The 22135-nt window shown below is 37.8% G+C and overlaps 2 protein-coding genes across 2 annotated transcripts in view; one reads left to right on the top strand and one right to left on the bottom strand.

The window, feature by feature from the left end:
• LOC138049536 (MPN domain-containing protein-like) overlaps window positions 1-5485 on the bottom strand; it is a 29715-nt gene extending 24230 nt beyond the window's left edge. The window contains exons 1-3 of the mRNA XM_068895854.1: window positions 5385-5485; window positions 4009-4247; window positions 1930-2076 (exon numbers count right to left, since the gene is read on the bottom strand). Of these exons, the coding sequence (XP_068751955.1) occupies window positions 1930-2076; window positions 4009-4247; window positions 5385-5391 (393 nt within the window). The 5' untranslated portion in view covers window positions 5392-5485. The remainder of the gene's footprint in view (window positions 1-1929; window positions 2077-4008; window positions 4248-5384) is intronic.
• Window positions 5486-5510: 25 nt separating this feature from the next.
• LOC138049533 (puromycin-sensitive aminopeptidase-like) overlaps window positions 5511-22135 on the top strand; it is a 31001-nt gene continuing 14376 nt past the window's right edge. Inside the window, exons 1-14 of the mRNA XM_068895850.1 lie at window positions 5511-5790; window positions 6513-6594; window positions 8644-8843; window positions 8951-9058; window positions 11062-11262; window positions 12410-12506; window positions 12615-12648; window positions 15985-16055; window positions 16882-16925; window positions 18060-18211; window positions 19552-19564; window positions 19735-19839; window positions 21180-21240; window positions 22020-22129. Of these exons, the coding sequence (XP_068751951.1) occupies window positions 5533-5790; window positions 6513-6594; window positions 8644-8843; window positions 8951-9058; window positions 11062-11262; window positions 12410-12506; window positions 12615-12648; window positions 15985-16055; window positions 16882-16925; window positions 18060-18211; window positions 19552-19564; window positions 19735-19839; window positions 21180-21240; window positions 22020-22129 (1536 nt within the window). The 5' untranslated portion in view covers window positions 5511-5532. The remainder of the gene's footprint in view (window positions 5791-6512; window positions 6595-8643; window positions 8844-8950; window positions 9059-11061; window positions 11263-12409; window positions 12507-12614; window positions 12649-15984; window positions 16056-16881; window positions 16926-18059; window positions 18212-19551; window positions 19565-19734; window positions 19840-21179; window positions 21241-22019; window positions 22130-22135) is intronic.

The following is a 22135-nucleotide window of genomic DNA, read 5'->3' as shown; positions in this document are numbered from 1 at the left end:
GCAGTCAGCGGTCAGCGGTCAACAGCTGACCTTAATGAGCTCTAAACTTGAGCCCGCGATATGGTCATGTGATACTGGTCACAGTGATTGGCATACATGGAAGGGTGGACATACATATGGTTGTACATGTACAGTGACCAATCCAAATTTTCTTGCACAGATGGGTTACCATTATATTTTCTTACACATGGAGCTCCACTATTATCATTGTTATTAATATCAATATCATTACTACAACTACTAACCCTTTTCCTCATGACTGGTGGACAATTTTTCTAGTCAAAAGCAGTGATGTTTGCATTAAATGAGGTTAAAATGCTATTTTAGATTAAAATGGATGTTAATGCTGGTAAGCAAATACTGGGCAGAGCCTGGGAGAAGAGCGTGACTTCCCATCATGTGACTACCTTATTTGGCTCTCTCATCATTCTTCCCGCCATATGAGCCCTCGCGTTTTGAAATTTCCAAAGCTCAACTTGTTCTATTGTTTCTGTTCAGCATTTTAATGCCTCCCTCCCCGTTTTGCTCTCTGGTTCTTGCGTATTTTACTTCCGAGCATATTGTAACATTCCCTGCCCCTCGTTTATGCCAAGTGGCGTCTATTGTCTTTTATTGCACACCTAAGCATTAACTTAACAACATCTACTGTAGGTTTACTCAAAGACTCAAAGATGTCCCCTTTAATCCTTCTCCTTCTAAGAGTGACAATTGTAGATTTTAGTCTGTCTAACACCAGACAATTTTACTCGTCAATAGATCGTTTTCACTGTCACGCAATAAAAAAATAAATCGAAAACCATCCAGTGGAAAAAGTCAAGAATTCGTGATGTTGTAGAAGATAAATGAAGAAGACACTTCTCCAATTTTTAGGCCTGTGCGTTTCCCCAATCTTCAGATATTCGTCGAAATGTTTCGCAGAAATTTACAGAGCCCAGTATGAAAACGCCATGTTGGTGCACATCTGTGGTGCACCAATATGGCAGCCGGAAAATAGTGTCAACATCTGTTATTACTTACTTTGGCTATCTAGGCGAGTGATCATCTGTACTGAACAGACAGCTATTTACCTAAGCACTTTTCCTAATGCTTTAAATTCTAAAAAGGCTCAAAACTATGAGATAAATATATATTTCTCAATAAACTCGATCATCGCCTCGTGTCATGCACCGCTATAACTCAGAAATTCAAAATGCTCTGGTTTCCAAACGAAGCACGCTATTGAGCTTTAAAATTGCAAATGGATACAAATTTACCACCTCTTATGCCTGATGAGGATAAAAACTTTCGTGGCTCTTTAGTTTTAGATTTTAGAAAATGATGACGTCACGTGAAAACGATCTATAGGGCTGCTTTAGGGATAAACGTTTTTTTAATGAAGCCAACACTGGAATCTCACTTAATTTTCAGCAGACATGTACATGAATGTGACCTGCAGGCTTGCTAAACGGCTTACATGCAGGGCTCACTTGCCATTCTTATTTGCCGTAAATATGGCGTTCTTTCCATGAGCTGGAAGAGCTTTGTGGAGCAATATTGCTTCCTACAAATCATCAGAGATTTTTGCTCAGGATGGGTAATGAATATTATTAATTATTATTATTGGAAGAGAGTGTGTTAAGTCTAATAATAAATAATAACTGACTGTTTGCTGAACAATAAATTCAAATAATAATCCACATGTCTTGCTTGTCATTACAGGAAAGTTACTATAATGTAAAATGTTGTGATCACAAAATTAATTTTCTCTTGGTTTAAAATTTTTTCAAACCAGATGAATTTTGAATTTTCTTTTTCTAATATTCATTATCATGATCAAAAGGAACAAAAGGAAAATCAAAATTGAACTAATTTAAAACAATTTTGAACCAGGGAAAAAACTGAACCACAACATACAGGTATCTGAGGTCACTATGCAAACTTCCAACTCACCGATGCCCATCCACAGCCTGATTTCTTGGAAGGATTGACGAGCTTTTTGCAATAAATTGCCCAAGCAGATGGTGAATTGAAGACTTGGTTAGCTTCAGACCATCTAATCCTGCCATCTTGTAGAAGATCAGCCGAAAACTTTTGTCCCTGAGGCGCATAAAATCAATAATTCCTTATTATCATTACAACCCATTGACACCTAAACCGGCCTCAACCGGCCGCGCGCGATGACCCCTGAAATACCTAAACCGGCCTCAACCGGCCGTACAAAATGGCGTCTTGATCGGAGTTGATCTTAGGCCTCTACCCAGTCTCCCTTAGGAAATCTAAATTTTCTGTTGTTATGGAGATTTAGTAGGATAATTGACCAATCATTTGCCGTGTTGTGAGCATATTTTGACAGCTGATAAGAGACCTCACAAGGGCTGGCTTTTTGCCCTTTCGATCGCGCGATCGAATTACGCGAAAACAACAGCCGATGCGCCAGATAGCGCACCGAACGATGGGGATATTCATGCTTTTTTTTTCGGATTCGGAGGATCTAGGGATCTAAGGGATCTTTTATGGTTTTCCTGTAAGAGGAGGGGATACTAGAGACAACAATTTTGATTTAGATGACTTTAAAAGTGACGAAGAAGACGGTGAAAACCAAGCGACCGATGATAAACATGAAGCTCGCTGGAATGATCAGGTCGATAATATTCAAATTCCAGATTTCGTGGCAGCTACTGCTCTTTATTTCGTTTTAGATAATCTTAATGAATTAAATATTTTTCTTAGTTTTCATAGGAGATGATCCATGGGAATTAATGGTAAACGAAACGAGTTGGTATGCCTGTCAAAAACTCTTAAAATCCCCGAGCGCATTGCCCTTTTTTCATGGAGTAAGCCGCGCAGAATTAAAGGCCTTCGTAGCAATTAACGTCATAATGGGCATTGATTAGCTCCCGAATTTAGCTTTATATTGATCAACCGATGGATTTTTTGCAAATAACAAGTTTTTTTTTTCCTAAAACAAATTTGTAATCGAAGGAATTTTCGCCTTCGGTATACCTCGGAAGATCGGTATCCTCAACAAATAAATCAATCCGATCGTGCGTTTATATTCTGCAAATGCGAGAAAACTTCCAGCGAATTTCTCTGTTGTTTTTCTTGTGTTGTGTAAGTTATCTTTCAGTCAAAGTTTTCGAAAGAGCATTTTTGTACACAATTTGACCTTGTTTGCTCTCTCATGAAACATGATAGTGATCAATTAACTAAATTAATCTTGCGGTTTTGTGTATTTTGACAAGCAGAAAACACGTGGTGAAATTTTGTTCGGCAGTGGCGTTTTTTCCCTTTTTTTTTGCACTTATACCTGCAAGAAAACGAAGCGATTGGAATAAATTTCAAACAATTTTTATCCATTGAGTGGTTAGACTTAACTGTAAATTGCATAAGGCATATTTTGAGTTATAATAAATATTTTTCAAGCGCTTTGTTCAGTTAGCGATCAAAAACTTTCTTGATTGCTTAACGCGCGCTGCTTCGAAAAATTCTACCTTTACATTTTCAGTTGAGCCTTAGGACGTGTTTTGAATCACTTTTTAGCAATATTTTTACATCATCTGGAAGTTCACTGTTTCTTCTTCAAGGTGAACTTAATTCTAGAACTCAGTATCTTGTGTACATTTACTGCGCATATGGTTTATTTTTAACGCTCGCTTTCCAATGCAAAACCTCGAAAATTTCCCAAGTTATCGTGCCCAACAAAACAGCGCACGCGAATGAGTCATTGGGTTAAAACAATTTACCGTGAAAACCCATGAAATTTGCTCATATTACTTTTGTAAAGTACTGTACATTGTATATATATACTGTAGACCTCTTTCATAATGGCAGCCACATAAAACATTGTTCTGTTTTAAAGCTAATAAGCCTTTCTAGCCTCACTTTGAGGAGCAAATAAAAAGAATATTTGTTTCAAAATGAGGGCAGTAGCCTCTAATTAACAAACTGTACACACAAAAAAAATGTAAAGGACGCCGCTATTATTTGGTCTATATGATGGCACATGTGGGTACAGCAAATTTATCTCACCAAGTAATCAATAGAGAGGCACTTTTCTCCAGGCTCCATCACCCCATCTTCTAGCAGCATACCCAAGGTAACACCACGACCTGTTAACACTGAACGCGGCTTTCTTCGTCCTTTTGGTTTCGTCCCAGCTGGTATTTTTTTGGTTTCCTCCTCTTCTTCCTCATCCTCGTCATGGTCATCCTCATCTTCTTTCATCTCCTCATCTTCCTCAATTTCATCCATATCATCTTCCATCCTCTCTGCAATAAAAGAATAAGATTTGCAGTGGTTTCAATGAGTACTGACAGCTGACGAAAAGGTGTTGGCTACTTCATGCAAATGTTTCATCTACCATGTCTTGTCAAAGGTCACTTCACAACCTGTGGGCTATGAACAAATCTAAAGTGGAGCAATGTTATGGTAAAGTTGATATTATTATCATCTTTGTCATCATAGTGTACACATACATTGAAATATGATTGTTAGCTATCCACAGCCAGCAGACTTCAGTGGCACATTTTTGAACAACATGATTTCAACACCTTCTTGAGAATCACGATAGTTACTACATGTAGAAGCGACTAGCCAGTCATTTTCCAATCCATATACAATGCCTCTTTTCCAATCCTTTGCTTCAAAATTAATCTTTATTCACTGAGCCCAACAGTATCCAATCACAATCATAATAACTTGATCATTATTAGTTGCAGCAGCAGCAGCCATACGTCCATCTAGCAGTGGCAGTGACATTTTGCAGCAGTAGCAGTAGCAGTAGCAGTAGCAGTAGCAGTAGCAGTAGCAGTAGCAGTAGCAGTAGCAGTAGCAGTAGCAGTAGCAGTAGCAGTAGCAGTAGCAGTAGCAGTAGCAGTAGCAGTAGCAGTAGCAGTAGCAGTAGCAGTAGCAGTAGCAGTAGCAGTAGCAGTAGTAGTAGTAGTAGTAGTAGTAGTAGTAGTAGTAGTAGTAGTATTTTAAATTAAGTTAGTATATTCTTTCAAGATCTTTTTCCTCTAAATAATAATTTGTAGTTATGCATTAGTCGTAGGATAATATTATGTACCTGTTGATGGATACAAAATTATACTGGTTTTAATTACGTTAATTAAAACGTTGGCCGCCTGGAAGAGCAACTTGTTTTGAATGGGATACCGTGTTTAAATAAAAGTTTTTATAATCACGTGTAACACTAGTACTTAGATTACACGTGGATCTGCAACATAAAGGCGCATTGCTTGATTGTATAAAAGCAGAGGATCGAAAGAATAACAAAACATCGAGTAGAGCAGATACACAGCAGCAGTCATCCAATTTCATCTCGCATTGAAAACGATGCCCACTGGTCATATGTTAACAGAAACGTTTTCGCAAACCCTTCACTAAAATAAACTGAAATAGCTTACCAATCATCAGCTCGAATGTTTCTGAAAGAACTCTCAGCCAGCACGCTTTAGGTTTTAATAGGGTTTAGTCTCCGGCAAAGTCTCGGGCTTTCGTAAACACTTCGTGTAATTTTCATGAACCAGAGTCGCCCAGCACGTGGCTGCATGCATGTCTGCGAGGTTGTTTCGTTTTCCCTTTCTTCGTTTAATCTTCTTCACGAAAACAACCACAGAGCCGTTTCATTCTTATAAGAGGTCTCTTTTGGTGGTGTCAAGCAACTGTTTGCAAACCGCTAGAACCATGTCTGCGACAAAGAAACCTTTTGAGCGACTTCCAACCAGTGTACTTCCAAAGAACTACAATCTTACTTTGCAGCCAAATCTAACGGAATTCACTTTTACTGGGAAAGAAGTCATTGATGTAGAGGTGCGTGTACTTTTCAATTGAAAAAAAAAATTAAACAAGTGTTAGAAAATTTTGTAGCCTTTGAAGACGAGATGAACTTTTCCGTTTTAACCCGGAAGAGGTATGCATTTTAAAGACCTGTAAACGTTATATATATTGAAGGTCTTCAACAGGGTACCAATATAGTGACACCTTTTCACAGCACCCATTTTTGTGTAAATCCCATGTTTCAATTGTCAGCTCTTGCATGGGAAATAGATCCAATTTCCTACTTAACCATTTTCTGTTCAAATCAACCAAAATCGCATCTGGTGATGATGATGATGATGATGATAATGATGTTGATGATGATGATGATGATGTTAATCCATTGACCCCTGGTACTGATACTTATAGATTTTACTCTGTCTAATGCCAGACAACTTTACTCATTAATGTAGAGCTGTTAAGGAGTCAATGGATTAACAACCTCTTTAACCATTAACCCCTGGGAGTGAGACTTATTTGTAATAGATTTTACTATGTCTAACGGCAGCCAATTTTACTCGTCAGCGGAGGGCGGTTCAGGTGTCAAATGAATTGGTTGATTAAATAATGATGGTGATGGTGCCATTGATGGTTGTGGTGACGATGGTATTGATTATGATAAGGTTGACAGCCATGGTGACAATGATCAATGACGTAATATTGTTGAAAATTTAGATTATGAGGAAAATGAAGTTGTTTGACAACATTGTTTCCAGGTTGGGCAAGCGACTGATAAAGTGAAAATGAACTGTTTGGATATTGACATCAAGTTTGCAAACTTCTCTGCCAGCGGTTCAGGTAAGTAAAAATCTTGTATCACGATCCATTTCTGGCATGGTGGGGGAGAGGGCTCTGGTCGTGTATGTGATACAGACATCCTGCTCAATACATGTAAATCAAGTAAAATAAGTCTAGGGAACATCAAATGTATAGCTACCTTGGGCATTTAGTTTTTTGAAAGCTTACAGTAAATAAATCAAATTTAAACTGGTTTACCTGAAATGATAATTAAATTATAATGGTACAAATGCTGCCGAGGGAAAGGGAGATGTTCAACTAAAAGTATGCTTGCAGTAATTTTACGACATTTCGTGTGTGGAATTGAAGGGAGATTTCAATAGGTCTTGAGCAGGGATGGTGCAAAACTGGACCTACTTCTGCACCCCACTCGAGAGAAGAAACAAAACAATAGATGGTTTTCACAGTGACGCCATCACATTATAAAATTACAAGTTCTTCTGAATTTATATCTAAACGAGGTTGAAGATGACCTAGAAATAAATCTCTTTTCAAGTTTCCAGTTCCATGAAGTCTTTTGTTTAAAAAACACAGCATTTTGAATTTCCGAATTGTCACCATGTATATTTACTTGGTGGGAAAAAAATGTCTATCCCGGCCTATATGAATCTCAGCAGTTTGAGCCTTTCAAGGCTAGGAGATGTGTTCATACATTGTAATTATACAAAAAAGTGAGCTGTGCCTGGCTCTACATAAAGAAGCTCAAGCATACCGAGAACTTTCCAAAAATGGTGAGAAGCTACAATACAAAGGCGCGGCTACCTATACAGTTTTCCGCTGACTGTACAGGCTGCAGTCACATAAGCGATTTCATTACAAAGTGAACTCCAGATGTTTTCCATTGATTACAGGCCACCATATTGGTGGACCACATGGTGACCAATAAAGTTGTGTGAAACGCTTCAACAAATAACTCAGAAACGATGTACCACACAGACCTGAGAATTGGCGTGGTGGTTAAAAGATTTTTTCCTACAACATTCCAAGTTCTTGGCCTTTTTCCGTAATGAACAATTTTGAATTTATTTTTTTGTTTGTATCTGTAGTTTGAGGATACAAAGTGAAATGAAAAACAGAGGAGGCTCTTATGATCATATTGCGTGTCCTAATTCTTCCATTCGCATATAACCACAATTCCTTGCACCTTTGACTGCAATCCCTTGCATTTTGAAAGAATATGTGTTCATCTCCCGATAAGAGAGCTGCCTTGTTTGTTCACTTCAGGCTCACTCACTGCGGCAGCAATATTTAACAATAATTATACTATATTTTGCGATAAATGAGTTCAACAACATTGTTTTATCGCAATTCCCAACAATTTAATCACTTTCTGGAAGCTCAGGAAAGCAAACTGCCATTTTCACACCGTAAGAGCATGGTTTCAATTACGCATGAGCAGAATATTATTTGCAGCAAAACACTTACATGTACATTGTATTTATACATGTAGGCAGTTATTTGCAGGACACATGGTGAGCTTTTGGCCGTAATGAAAAGGGAGGAAAATAATATTTAATTGTGAAATTAAATAATTATGTTAGACTCCTTGACTCAGACTTTGAGCCAAGTATTGAAAGAGAAAAGTACTAGTGAGTGACTGGGTGGGGAGTGAAAAACCAAATTATTTTGTGTTATCAAATAAGTCAATAAGTAAGTTTTTCTGCTGGCTGAGGAACGAATAAAGCAGAAATGTTTTTCTCACACACAGCTGGGAGCATGGGGTCCAGTGTGTGGCGGGTCTTCAGGTCACATGGTTGTTTTGGTGGCCTATAGGCAACTGCTTTATGCTATATATAAGAGCACAGGGACCATTCATGTACATACATGTACATGTACATGAAGAGAAAACCAGTGAAAAACATGGAACCGTTTACAGTGTAGGTTTTAATTAATGACAAGGGCTAGTATACATGTACATCATACTACAGTGCTGCCAATTAAAACTACTGGTATTACTGACAGTAAAAGAAAATGTGTTTATCAATAATTCGAATTACGCTGAACTTCAACGTGAGCCAAAAAAATAACTTTCTTCATCTTTTTTTCTAGCTGTCAATTCATCTGACATAAGCTACAACAAAGAAGAAGAGACTGTCACAATCAGCTTCCCTACTCCACTCCCTGTGGGGAAATGTCAGTTGTACTTAGACTACACTGGTGAGTTGAATGACAAGATGAAAGGATTTTACAGAAGTAAATACACAAGCCCTGAAGGACAGGACAAGTATTGTGCAGTCACCCAGTTTGAAGTAAGTGCTTAGCTACGTATATACGTAGTAACTACATAATGTACCATACACATGATGCTGATGCTAGATGCTTGATTCTGGTTTGACTTTATTTGTTTGTGTTACAGCCAACAGATGCAAGACGAGCATTTCCTTGCTGGGATGAACCTGCCCTAAAAGCTACTTTCGATGTCACTTTGATTGTGCCAAAAGATAGAGTTGCATTGTCAAACATGGTATGTTTACTGTCAGAAATTGAAGTCAGGGTTGAAGTCCTTCGAAGATGTGACCTTGGGTTTCAAAAATCAAAATTTTTCATCATCTTGATCATTACCTTTGACATCATTTCCTAGCAGTCAACTCCTTGCTCTACATTTGGACATTACATTTGTACATCTAGGACATACAGTGCAGACCAGAAATATGCGTCCTACGCAGACGCAAATTGCACGCGCGTTTTTTGCGCACACGCGTTTTTAAATGCGCGTTTCCAAACGCGCATTTGATGCGCGTTTTCTCTTTTGTTATGCAAACTCTTATCGTAGATGTGATGTTCATTGTTCCACGAAACAATAGACAGACGATAAAATGAATATTTAATTTCTGTGATCAACTTACCAGAACATTTGAATTGAAGAGCGGTGTCAACTGATCATTGTGAGTTTTCGAAACGAACCTACAAAGTTGTAAATTCTTTCGACATTCACTGAATGAAAAATAATAAAACTCTGTTGTCATCCTGCAGCTGACCACTGATAGTTAAGTTATTTTGACCTTTCTGTTGCCGAAACTGCAGTTTGGATCGTTGTCATAGAAAATGCCAGACAACGGAGAAAATAATTACGTAGACGTAGCTTCTGACCTTTCCGCCAATTCTTTGCAATAAAAGTGCTTTGCCGAAAATTTGTCGAGCTTAAGAATTTCGGGAAAAAAAGAAAACAGCGCTACTGAGGAGTTTTTGTAACATCCCAAGTTTTTCGCGAACGTCAGATACTGAGAATGGCGCCACAGAAGTCGTCATGAGATAACTGCTCTGAGGCTCTGACAAGTAAACATTTGGTTCCAGGCTCTCAAACAAAAGAAGACGACATTAGGGCCGGCGTTTTTTGTCACACAGGGTTTCACTCCGTATGCTTCCAGCCAACCCCGCGTTAATTCTCCTCCGTAAAGCTTAACTAAAGAAAGAAATTGGTGCAGAAGATATCTTAAAGGGGAGATTTTTCAACTCCGAGCGCATTCCAATGAATCTTGCTGAAGTAATACAGCTTCAATTCGCAAAAGGACAGAATGCCGAAACGCCTTTTGAATGTCACGCACGCATTACAAAAATTATTTTGAAATATTCGAGAAAGTACCGGTATTACAGATTGCGTAAGTAAGTTTTGTTTGCGAATGAATATACTCCTTATTTTGTTGATTTTACTGCATTTCACTCCGCCGTTCGTCCAAGTCTTGCTCTTAGCGATATTTGTTGTTGATCGACTAACTTTACTGACCGTCGATTTCTGTTGGCAAAACCGATGTCTTTCAAATTGAAAATAGTCCTGTTTTACGTTTTAATCACAGGAAAATATTTATTCCCCTCATTATGTCATTTGTTGATGCAGCGAAAAGTGAAAGTAATTTTCAAATGTCTGAAATTAAATGTGAAGCGGAAGCGAGTGCATTGTTGACTCGAATTTCACTTGGAAGCACGCGTTATTTGAAATCAAACCACTGTTGACATAGCCATTGTCTTGCGCTGAAACTAACAATAAAAGTTAAACAACGAAAAGACAATGGGCCAACTCATACATACTAATTATCTTTGATGAATGCGCGTTTTTGATACGCGTGTTACAAACGCAGACGCGTGTACGCAATTTTCGTATGCTTGTTTCGCACGCGTTTTTTGGGACGCATATTTCTGGTCTGCACTGTACATGTATAGCTGTACTTAGAAAATGCATCCTCTACCTAGCACTAATATTAAATGATCTTTATTCATTGGCTGATTGAGAGCATTTACAGTAGAATCTCTTGGGAACGTCTCTTTTTGATTGCTTTCTTGGTGTTCCTCTTTTTCAATCCTTTCCAAATTCTTGGATAATATCTTTCCTACATTGAAATTAATTATTCCTCACTCCCTTTTGAAATGGATACCTATACAGTGAAATGCCAGACAATTAACTTTTTCTCCTTAATGGGGAACTGCTTAGAAGGAAAGAGTTACCATAATTTTAAGATGTGTGATGTACAGGATGTGGAAGAAGAGCAGGATGTGCCGGAAGATGTGGCTCTCAAACGGGTGAAATACACTCGATCACCCATTATGTCCACATACCTGCTGGCTTTTGTCGTGGGAGAGTTTGACTTTGTGGAAGGAAAGGATGCTGATGGAGTTGTGATTCGAGTTTACACGCCCAAGGGGAAAGCTGTTCAGGGAAAGTTTGCTTTGGAGGTTAGTACCAACTTAATTTTGGTGATCTGTACACATGAATTGAGCACAAGAAACATTAAATAATGCCGGCAATGACGTCATAGAAAACTAACATAAGTCTTAAGTCGAGTAGCTGTTCTTACACATGTACAAAGGAACTTGATTCCTTGTGTTGATTTAAAGTCATAATTACATGTATATTGGATTTTTCATGGATTTTGAGGTTTCATGCTTTTTTTGTGCTACAGCTTACTGTAATGTTAAGAGTCACAGGTACAAAATAATTTGAGACACATTGTCATAAATAAATGTGCCCTAGTAGTGGAGCTCTGCGCACGTGTGCGGAGCACCATGAGTAAGAAAATAGGGTAACCGAAAGAAAATTTGGTTTTGGTCACCATACAACCGTATGTACGTCCATCCCCCTATTTACACTGTACATCTTTGATATTGGACATCCATGTTATGGTCAATAATTGATACCTGTCAAAATGAGGTAGCCGCTGACCAGCATCACATGTTCAGTTTAGAGCTCATCAAGGTCAGCTTTTTAAAGTTGACCTCTGACCAGGTACTGGGTTTCGATTGGATCGCAGGCTCAAGCCAAGTTAACTAACTAATCCAGTAGTTCCACTTTTAGGCTTGGCTAAATCTATACATGTATATTAGGTCTTAATGACAACATGAACATACAGCTTTGAAACTTGCATTCTGTATCTTTGGTAGAGCATTGGACTGGCATCGCAGAGGTGGTGGCTTCGAATCCCATTGGAGCCACCTGAATTTTTCAGATGTCTATAAAAATGCAACAATTGTTTAAATTGTCCAGCTAAGTGCAAGGATCACTTCTCTCATTTGTTTACTTCCATACCGTTCAAACAAATCCGGTTATAAAATACTTGGCCTATATTGTACAACATGAACAAAATTAAACAATTTAAAGTGAAGGCTTTGTTCCATAATGGTCGCGCCATTGCTTAAACTCACTGAAGGCATCACTCCTGAGGTATGGCTAAAACAGTTTACGAAGTGCTGAACCTTGATTGTTGTCCATGAAGGTGAACTTTGTAATTAACCAAATGTAGAATGTCTGTTACAAATAGTTGCATTAATAATATTACATGTACTTTGCTTGATGTTTTAAAAAGTACTTTAATCTTGCACACAGGTTGCTGAGAAGACCCTACCATTTTATAAGGACTACTTTAACATAAGTTATCCACTTCCAAAGATGGATCTTATTGCAATTCCTGACTTTGCTGCTGGTATTATTACATTTTTTAATTGTTTTATTTTTTATTACTGGTATAATTTATTCTAAGGCTTTTTTCACCATTATCCCTGACGTCTTGTCTTGTGCACTTTTTCAACAGGGGCCATGGAAAACTGGGGTCTAGTAACTTACAGGTAAGGCTTTATAAAGAGTGCCCCTTTGACTAAAAAATCAATTCTTATTTTACTTTGGATTTCAACACTATGTTAAGTAAACACTAAGCAACCAACGTTTTAATCCTCTATTTCAAGAAGACATCTGTTTATTTTAACTGGAATTTTCCTATTTAATAGTCCGCCATTACTAAGTTTAAGTTCTTGAGAGAGCTGGATCGAGAGAAAATGATGTCAAAGGCTCACTAGTTTAAGAATGTGTGGTTCCAGAAAATATCCATACCCCCACCACGGAAGACAATTGGAAATTCCGAGGGAGAGGGGGGGTTAAAGGGCAGTAATTTCCAAGGGGTAGGGGGGTTTCGTGGGAAACTACTTTTCCAAAGGGTCACGAACCACATACGATCGATCTGAAGCACAAAACACACTATCGGACGATGTTTTGAAACAAAAGTCAGTTTTGAGATAAAGTTAATACTATTAGCTTCAATGTTTCCGTTTTTCTTTGAGTTAGCTAGCGCTACAATCTCCCGAAGCTAAGAACAATGTGTCTTTCATTTGGGACGGATTCAAAACATTTAAAATGGCAGTCTCAACTGGAGTCTCGTCCCCAGACTTCCACGTTTGTCTCTTTTTCGTCCAACCAACACTTCCGTTCACTTGAGTATCACTTTTCGCTACCTTCACATGCAGTAAACACATTTTTGATAGGATTTATGTTTTACTGGGGGTAGTAACTCATTGAAAATGCTATAAGACGCAAGTTCCCACCATCTCAACGCTTGTGTGCAACGACATTTTCTTTTTTGTGGGTGGCATTTAGACCACGGACAGGAACCGGGAGTCAAGTTTTCTCTTCTTTGAGTAAACGCAATATTTATTGCGGCCTCGGGAAACGATTGTTGAGGTTCAGTTCGTTATGTCAAACTGGAAATTCTAAAACAGGAGTTTGACTACTCATTGGAGGAAGTAAATTGCGCCAAAAACGATAACAGTCGCCCTCTCGCTTCCATCCGTGGCTCAAAGGCAAGCAACAGTGAGGCTGTGTGTCATTTACCGGCGAGAAGGACTGCTGGAGAGTCAGTAAATTTGAAGACTGCACATAAATCGCCATATCTAAGTTTACAAATATGATGGATTATTTTGGCGTCAATAATATTCTTCGTAAAACAATCGCCTTTGTGACGACGTTCACGAAACCTACCGCGTCAACATGTGCGGTCCCTAAATATTAAAGCATCAACCTGAAGAAACTGACAAAATGTGTAGACAAAGGAACCTTGTAAGTTTCTGTTTTATTTACTATGGTTTGCGAAGTTGTTTAAGCAAGTGAAATGTTCTCATCGAAGTTCGCACAAAAACGTGAAACAGTCGACTTGCAACCCAATTGTTTAAGCTTTGCAAAGTTGATAGCGCACAAGCTGAAAGTTTACCTGGATAATGAGCTTAACAAAGCGTTATATTTTGCTATAAGTTAACCTTAATGTTTACACTGTTGTAATAAAATTCTACCGCAATTACGTAACTAATTCACTTTCTTTTTTATAAGTAAAAAAAATTCCGGAAAATCCTGGGGGGAGGAGGGATGCAAATCAAAAAGTCTTCCGTGGTGGGGGTATGGATATTTTCTGGAACCACACAATGCAATGCGTGTGTACATGTACACTGCAGAATTAACATGAAGCGCAGGATTTTTGGGCTTTCCGACTTTAAAACTCGCGTTTTGCATATACATGTATAATAAGCTGCATTCACACCAGGGAGGCCCTTGGACTTTTTCTTTGGTTAGCCAGTCCATAATAATTACTATTGTATCCCCTACATGTATGTAATCCATCAGTTCAAAGTGTTGGGAAAAAAATTGTCAAAGTCTAACCTTGAAAGATGACAGAGCGGAGTTGTTTGTGAGAGGAACTAATAGAAAGGAGGTCTGTCAAATTTGTAATTATTATTCTATTGCAGCTTGGGATTGTACAAATCATGTACTTAGATGTACATGTAGCTGGCATACTACTGTAGTTCCATAGGTTTGCAGGCTTGACGAGGTCATGCAATTCCTGTTTAACACAGTTAATTTGTTATTATCAACTATTAGTGGACAAGGTTGAGCAAAATGTCGTGATTTGTCAGAGGCAAGCAGATCAGTCAGGCAACTACGCGGTAATTTATCTGTGAGACACTGACAAATCACAATATTTTGGTTTAATCAAGTTCAGTTAAATACCGTAATTATTTGTTTTATCATTTGATGACTAAGTTTCATACTTGCCAACCCCCGGAGTACAAAAATCTGGAGACATCTAAAAAAACTTTGCATTGTAAGAATGTAATTTTCGACAATATCTGAATACCAAAGCCCTTCCGAATGTTCCCGATGTTTCTCGGTTAGAACAGCAATAATGCTATTGTTCCCATAACCGCACCCACTTTCTACCACGTATTGTGCAATTTGATTGGCTGATTTCTGACCAATTACGGTACTTGTTAAATATAGCCTTAATTATTATCAATTTGATTGCTCAATTTTACGTTTTCTGGTTCACCCGAACAGCTCAAATGAGAGCACTAGAATCCAGTTGTTGTTTTATTTTCCTTTTTGACATCTCGAAGATAACGAAATTAATGAAAATAATTATGTTGAAAAAGACCACGGTAGGTATTTTCCGGGAGATTTGGTGCTCTAACCAGGAGACCGGGAGATTTGATGAAAAACTTGGAGACTCCCGGGAAAACCGGGAGAGTTGGGAGGTATGGAGTTTGTTTTTCACAATTCTCAACAATTAAATCACTTTCTGAAAGCTCAGGAAAGTAAACTGCCATTTTCACACAAGAGCGTGGTTTCAATTACGCATGAGCAGAATATTATTTGCAGCAAAACACAGATGGATGGTATTATGCATGAACAGACCCTTATTTGTCGGAAGTTATTTGCAGGTCACGTGGTAGGCTCTCGGCCAATGAAAAGGAAGAGAAAAATGCATCGAATTATTATAATTATAATAATTATTAAAACAACTTTGTCAAGCATGTTGCAGACCAGTGAGACACTTTGTCTAAGAACCAAGATAAACAAGTATTAGCGCAAAAACATAGTATTTTCAATTCTTTTGCCAGCTTGTGTGTTGTTGCTGTGCAAGAACTTCTTGTGCCACTTCTTGCACATGCACTATTTTTGGGCTGTACTGTAGCTTTCTAAGGGTTCTTGTAGCATCCAAACAGTGTTACAGAGTGTGTAGCATTGTTTACACGCCCAAGTAAACTAAATTTTCAGTACTGTAGTTGTGGCTTTTTGCTTCTGAGCAAACATTGTTACAGTATGACATCTTATGCTAAGCCTTGATTTTTTTGGGGTTCTAGGGAAACAGCCCTCCTTGTTGACCCAGAAAACTCATCTGCTGCTTCTAAACAATGGGTTGGATTAGTTGTTGGTGAGTTGCTCTTTTTTTTTTTTCATTTAATTTGATTTTCTCCCATACATTGTTTCTAGATGGTTCCAAGTAAGCAGGGGTCCAATGTTCTTTTGGGAAAGTGCAGAATGCAGATTTGTGCACTTTTCATAATAATTATTTACAGTTATTATATGGCAAGCAATCCTCAGGCTAAATGGAGCACTCTGATTGGCTGGTTTTAGCTCAGGATTTTATAGTACAGACCATTACCGTGGAAACGGTCTGTTTCCATAGTTTTTCTCTTCCTCGGGAAATTCAAGTAGAGGGAAACACCAAAAGTTTTTAGACAGCCAAACAAAAAGCTTTGAAAAAGGGAATTTAATTTTTTCACCACAACAGTACTGTGTAACAATAATTATTGTTATTGTAGCAAGCAGAATAATAATAGTTTTACATGTAAAAGGTTACTGTTCAAAGTGTGCTGATTGAAGATGAAGACTACGATGGAACATTCACTGTACATGTGGAGAAGTGTCCAATCACTCAAAGAAACAGTGCCACATATTTAATACCTTGGGTACTAACCTCACTTGCTCGGGGCTGCAGTACTTGTACTTGGGAATATTGGCCCTCGGTCAATTCTGCCACAACCTTGGGTCAATGTTCTCCAGTATGGCCCTAGCACTTGGTTAGTAAGAGGTTATTACACTGTACTTAACTCATAATGTCGTCAGGTCTAGGATTCCAACTTGGGACTCAGTAATGGGTGGCCATTGTTCTTAAGCTACTACACTTTATAATGCCATCCCAGCTTTAAAGTGGTGGTACAGGAGATAATTTTTTGTTTGTTTTATTTATTTAATAGGTCATGAACTAGCTCATCAATGGTTTGGAAATTTGGTAAGTACAGTACAGCGTACTGTCTTACACAAACTCAAACTTGTTAGAACTTTGCAGTTTTGCCTTCCTTTTCATCATATTCACTCAATTTGCCAATTCTATATTACATGTAATTTAATATTTTTCATTTTTTTTTGTTACAGATAACCATGGTATGTTTCTTGGACAGGTGGTCTTGGACCTTTATCTGTGAACACACAGGGAAACTCTTTATAATTATTTTCTTGTTAATTGTTGTAAGAAAGATTTTAAAAGCTTTACCTTTCTCATCACCAACAAAGGATATACTGTTTAATGAATAAGCAGGAGTTAGGAGTATTTTATTAGGTTTCAAACCACGAGACAAAGCCGAGTGGTTTTAGACACGATAGAATAATTATGACCTGCGAGTTTATCGAATGGCTTCAAAAACGTTCCACAAAAGAGCGTGTCCCTATGGAGTCCAAACAAAGGTTAATTCTAATTGTGACAGGAGAACATCAGCATGCAAGAAAAACAAGCTAATTGCCTCATCAGTGTGCTTTAATGAGTTTTTTTAATCAGTTTTTAAAGCTCTTGCACGTGATATTTTTTCAGTGACCTTTGGATGATTCTTTGTTGCCATAACCTTGGAAATCCTATTGTGCTTTTTTTCTTGTGCTTACCTTTCAGGTTATTTATAGTTCTTTCTCAATAACTGTGGTTTAAACAGGCTTGAAATAGCTAAAATTAAAAATTAAAAATTAAAGCAAAATTGGAGCTTGAGCAAACTACACTGTGACGTTTGCAGGTGCAAAACTTAATCTTGTCATTTTCTTTGGTTGAAAAGCAAAGCTCAAAATATTGAGTGAAAGGCATTATATAGTTAGGGATGTGTATTGAATAAAATAATGTTGAATTACAAATGCGGCAAACTTTAAAACAAATCACTGTTGGATAATCACATTTTGAGTATTAGGCCTTTGCAAGAGCAAATACATGTATGTCATACACATTTTTTGAAAGGGCTAACACGTGAAATGTCAGTTTTCTAATCAACCAATGGAGTTAATTTAGCATTATAAAGTCGCTTGATACTTTGCCACAAGGCAGAGTTAACAAAACAAACATGGGTATGTGTTGTATCAGCTCTTTAATAGTTTATTGTATGAATTTTCTTCCCAGGAATGGTGGACACATTTATGGTTGAATGAAGGCTTTGCATCTTGGATTGAGTACCTCTGTGTGGATCACTGTTTCCCTGAGTGGGACATATGGACACAGTTTGTTACCACTGATTTTTCTAGAGCTATGAACCTTGATGCCCTCCATAACAGGTTTGTACCATCATTACTTAATTATTGCATATTGGAAAATAAAGTTTTTTGAAAGTTAATATTTTAGCCAAATATTCGAGGAAATAACAAATTCTTTATTATTTTATAAAACGAATAAAGATCGAAGCCTCGCTTGTGATGTGTTCTGGGGATCTTCCCATAAATTTGAATGTTAATTGGTTCATCACACAACACAATGCATCTCAGCAGTTTGTTAAATACCTGCAGACACATGCATTAAAAAGCTTGTTTTCCAATTATTGTCATTTGAATAACGTTCAGGTTTTCATGAGCCAAAATTCAGCCAGGTTTTCCTGAACAAATAATTTTTTGATCCAGATTTTACACTGAAAAACTACTTGCACTCGTCTTGAAGCCTGTAGAAATTCGAACGAACCTGCTTTCTTGCTTTTGATGGTTTCACATTTGACATAGCGATCCAAACACTGTATAAAATTCAGAAAAAGCCCCAGTAGTGCCAAACAACAATAAAGAAGCCTCACCTGTGATCTGTTCTCAGATTGTTGTAAAGCACTTAGAAAGTGGATAGAGCACTCAAAAGTAGGCAAAATGCTTGACAACATCTCCTGTTTCCCTTACACTTCCCTCTTTCTTGCTCTATCTTACTCTTCCTGTGTGCTTTACATCAGAACAGATCACAGTTGAGGCTTAATTCTTTATTTTTGTTTGTTCTACTGGGACTTTTGCCATTAAAAATAAAATCACTTGCTCTTTCCATCAAATTTCAAACATGGGTTTGCTTAACACTTGACTGGGAAAATTTTGAGCATACATTTTTACCGAAAAACTGTGTGCTCTGAGTACAAGTTTTGATATTGTGGTCTGCCATTACCACATTTTACTCAATTAAACCCTGCAGATGGAAGGAAAAACACCATAAAATGCAGTCCTCAAATAAAAGCTGCAGCCAATCAGAAGAATGCGGCATTTATTCAAGGATTGTGAGGGGAAAAAAAAGTATCGTACATGTTTACATTGTAATTCTCTGAACATTGATCACAAGATAGCCAATTATAATCTCGGCAAAAATACGAGACACTGTAACTTAATATGTGTTTCTGTTTTAAATACTATTTACAAAATGATCTACCATAATTGTTGTCATTGATTTAAGAAATACAATCATATATGAGTTTGAAAAGAAATTCCTCGAATAAACGCTGCATTGGACATACTCAAAATTTAGTAAATGCTGCAGAATTTAATTGAGTAAATACGGTACCCATCTTCAACAGCAGTGCTACATGTATATAAATCACTGTTTTGTGTAATAATTACACATTCTAACTTTGCTGTTTTTGTTTGTTTTTGGTTTCAAGTCACCCAATTGAGGTATGTGGGAGTTGTAATACAAAACTTAATAAACTTTATTAATATTACTTTGTTCAAAGACAGAAAAGAGTCTTATACAGTGTAACTGTCAAATTTCATCTGCAGTATATTGAAAAAATATTTCCTCACTAGGTTCTTTCCTTTTTTTTTGGTGAATGTGTCATGTTTAGGTCCCAGTTGGACATCCTGGGGAGATTGATGAGATTTTTGATGCAATTTCATACAGCAAGGGAGCATCTGTCATCAGAATGCTTCATGACTATGTAGGAGAAAAGGTTGGTTTGGACCAGCAGTGCAATGAATGTCATAAAAATTGTAATAAATTAAATTATATGTATTTGAAGTGCGGATTAAATACATGTACATTTATTTCATTCTTTGAGTCCTTTCACTGGAACACATGAGGCCAACAAATTGACCTGCTCCCAACTGTGTGCCTTCAATCATAGAATTGTAAATGGTTTGAACCCAGGAGTCATATCATTAAGTAAAGTACGATCGTCTGGGCGAGAGTAGTCCTGAGAAGGACTGTTTGAGATGACATTGACTGACGTTTCAACAACCTGAGCGGAACTCATCTTCAGAGTCAATGATTTGTGTAACGTCAGTAGATGAACTCCAGTCGTAGATGTCATTGGTCAACTTATTCATGATGTTATTCAGAGGTCATGAATGGGTTCGAATCTTACTGAAACCACCTAAATTTTTCAGCGGAGTGCGAGGATTATGTCTCCCTTATGACTATAACCCACACTTTCAATACATACATTAATTCCATTATCGAGTCTTTCCACTGGATCACATGAGCCCAACAAGTTGATGTGCTGCCATCTGTGTTCATTCATAGCTCAGTTGGTAGAGCATTGGCCTGGCATCACAGAAATTTTCAGGTGTCTATAATATTATTAGAGACAATTTCTTAAATTGTCAAGCAAAGTATAGCTATGAGGCTGGTATCAATGGAAGCCGACGATGCACCCTTTACCCCCTCCCTCTGTCAATGCTCCGTTTTACGAGTATTTAAAGGTACATTGTATTGCTACACAGAGGAAAGTTGAAACAGACGTCGAAGTCACCGAACGTCGAACTGGTGACCTCTTGCTCCAAAGCCCACTCACTAGCCAATAGAAATAGAAATAGAACTGGATTTTCACGCGATAATGTTTAAGGCTGAATAGCTTATGGGGTTGTTCTGAAATCAAATCAAATCAAATTAATACATATCAAGTCATATTGGTTTTTGAGGAGAGGGGAAAACCAGAGTACCCGGAGAAAAACCTCTCGAAGCAGAGTAGAGAACTAACAAACTCAGCCCACATACATGTATGACGCCAGGTATGGGAGTCGAGCCTGGGCCACATTGATTGGGGGCGAGTGCTCTCACCACTGTGCCCTCCCCCTAGCCCTAGCTATCTGAGCTGTGCCTACTCCTTGCCTTCTCCCTTCTTCGTCGTCCCCTCTGGTGTCTAGGTCATTGCAATATTACAATCAATGTCCCTCTCCTGCCTGGTGATGCTAAATTAGTGTTAACTTCCGTAAAAGATTGTGATTTTTATTCAAAATCAGTTCGTGAAGACGTGTTATAATTTTTCACCATTTTTTCTTCACGTTTTAGGCTTTCAAAGAAGGGTTAGGATATCACTTGGATAAATTCAAGTATAACAATGCTACAACTGGTAAGCCTAGGGCATGCATATGGCACAGCTCATCGATATGATTTTCGAAATCTTAAAGGGGCTACAGTACGTCGTGAAATTAGCAAAATTTATTGACTGGGAAGCGGCAACCAAATCAAGCAAAAGATAAAGATAACTACCTACTTTAAACACCCAAGGAAGGTTTGAACAAAACAACAAATAAAAAGGGAAGCAGGGATGGGGAAAGTTGAAGAAGATTAAAATGGATGTAACATTTTGGGATTTTGAAAACTGTTCAGCCTAAGAGTTTTTCAAAGTTTATCTCTGTTGTTTGTAACTTATATTACTGTTTGAATGATCTTGAAACAAACATTTTTTTGTGACAAACTGCTTTGATTTGTGCTGTTTAAAAGTAATTTCTGGGTTAAGGTTATGTTGCATAGCTAGTACTGGGGCGAGTAATTGGCCAATATAAAAAAATACCATAATACTCTGTTTGTTTCTCCCAAATTTTGTATAAGCATTGTTTTTTTTTTCTCTTGGGACTTATAATGGTTCCTAGAGAAAATAAAAACAATGCTTGTACAAAATTGTGGAGGGATAAACAAAGGGTATTGTGGTAGATTTGATATTGGCTAAATGGTAAAACTACACAAAATGAACTGCTCTGCCGTGACACAATCTCGCAAATGGTACTAACGAAATTTTTACTGGTAAAAATACCTTTACAACTCAGGAAAGGTGAGTCTAGGAACAAGACGAAGCTTTTTCCTAAGGTAACTGGTAATTTTTGTTCTTTCTGGCATTTTGCATTATAGAGGATCTTTGGGCAAGTCTGTCTCATGCCAGCTCCAAACCTGTCGCTGAAGTCATGGAAACCTGGACAAAGCAAATGGGATTCCCTGTGTTATCTGTCTCTGCAGAACAGGTACAT

The sequence above is a fragment of the Montipora capricornis genome, chromosome 5, assembly GCF_036669925.1.
Source record: "Montipora capricornis isolate CH-2021 chromosome 5, ASM3666992v2, whole genome shotgun sequence".
NCBI classification, from domain to species: domain Eukaryota; kingdom Metazoa; phylum Cnidaria; class Anthozoa; order Scleractinia; family Acroporidae; genus Montipora; species Montipora capricornis.
This window is presented reverse-complemented; position numbering and strand designations above follow the sequence as displayed.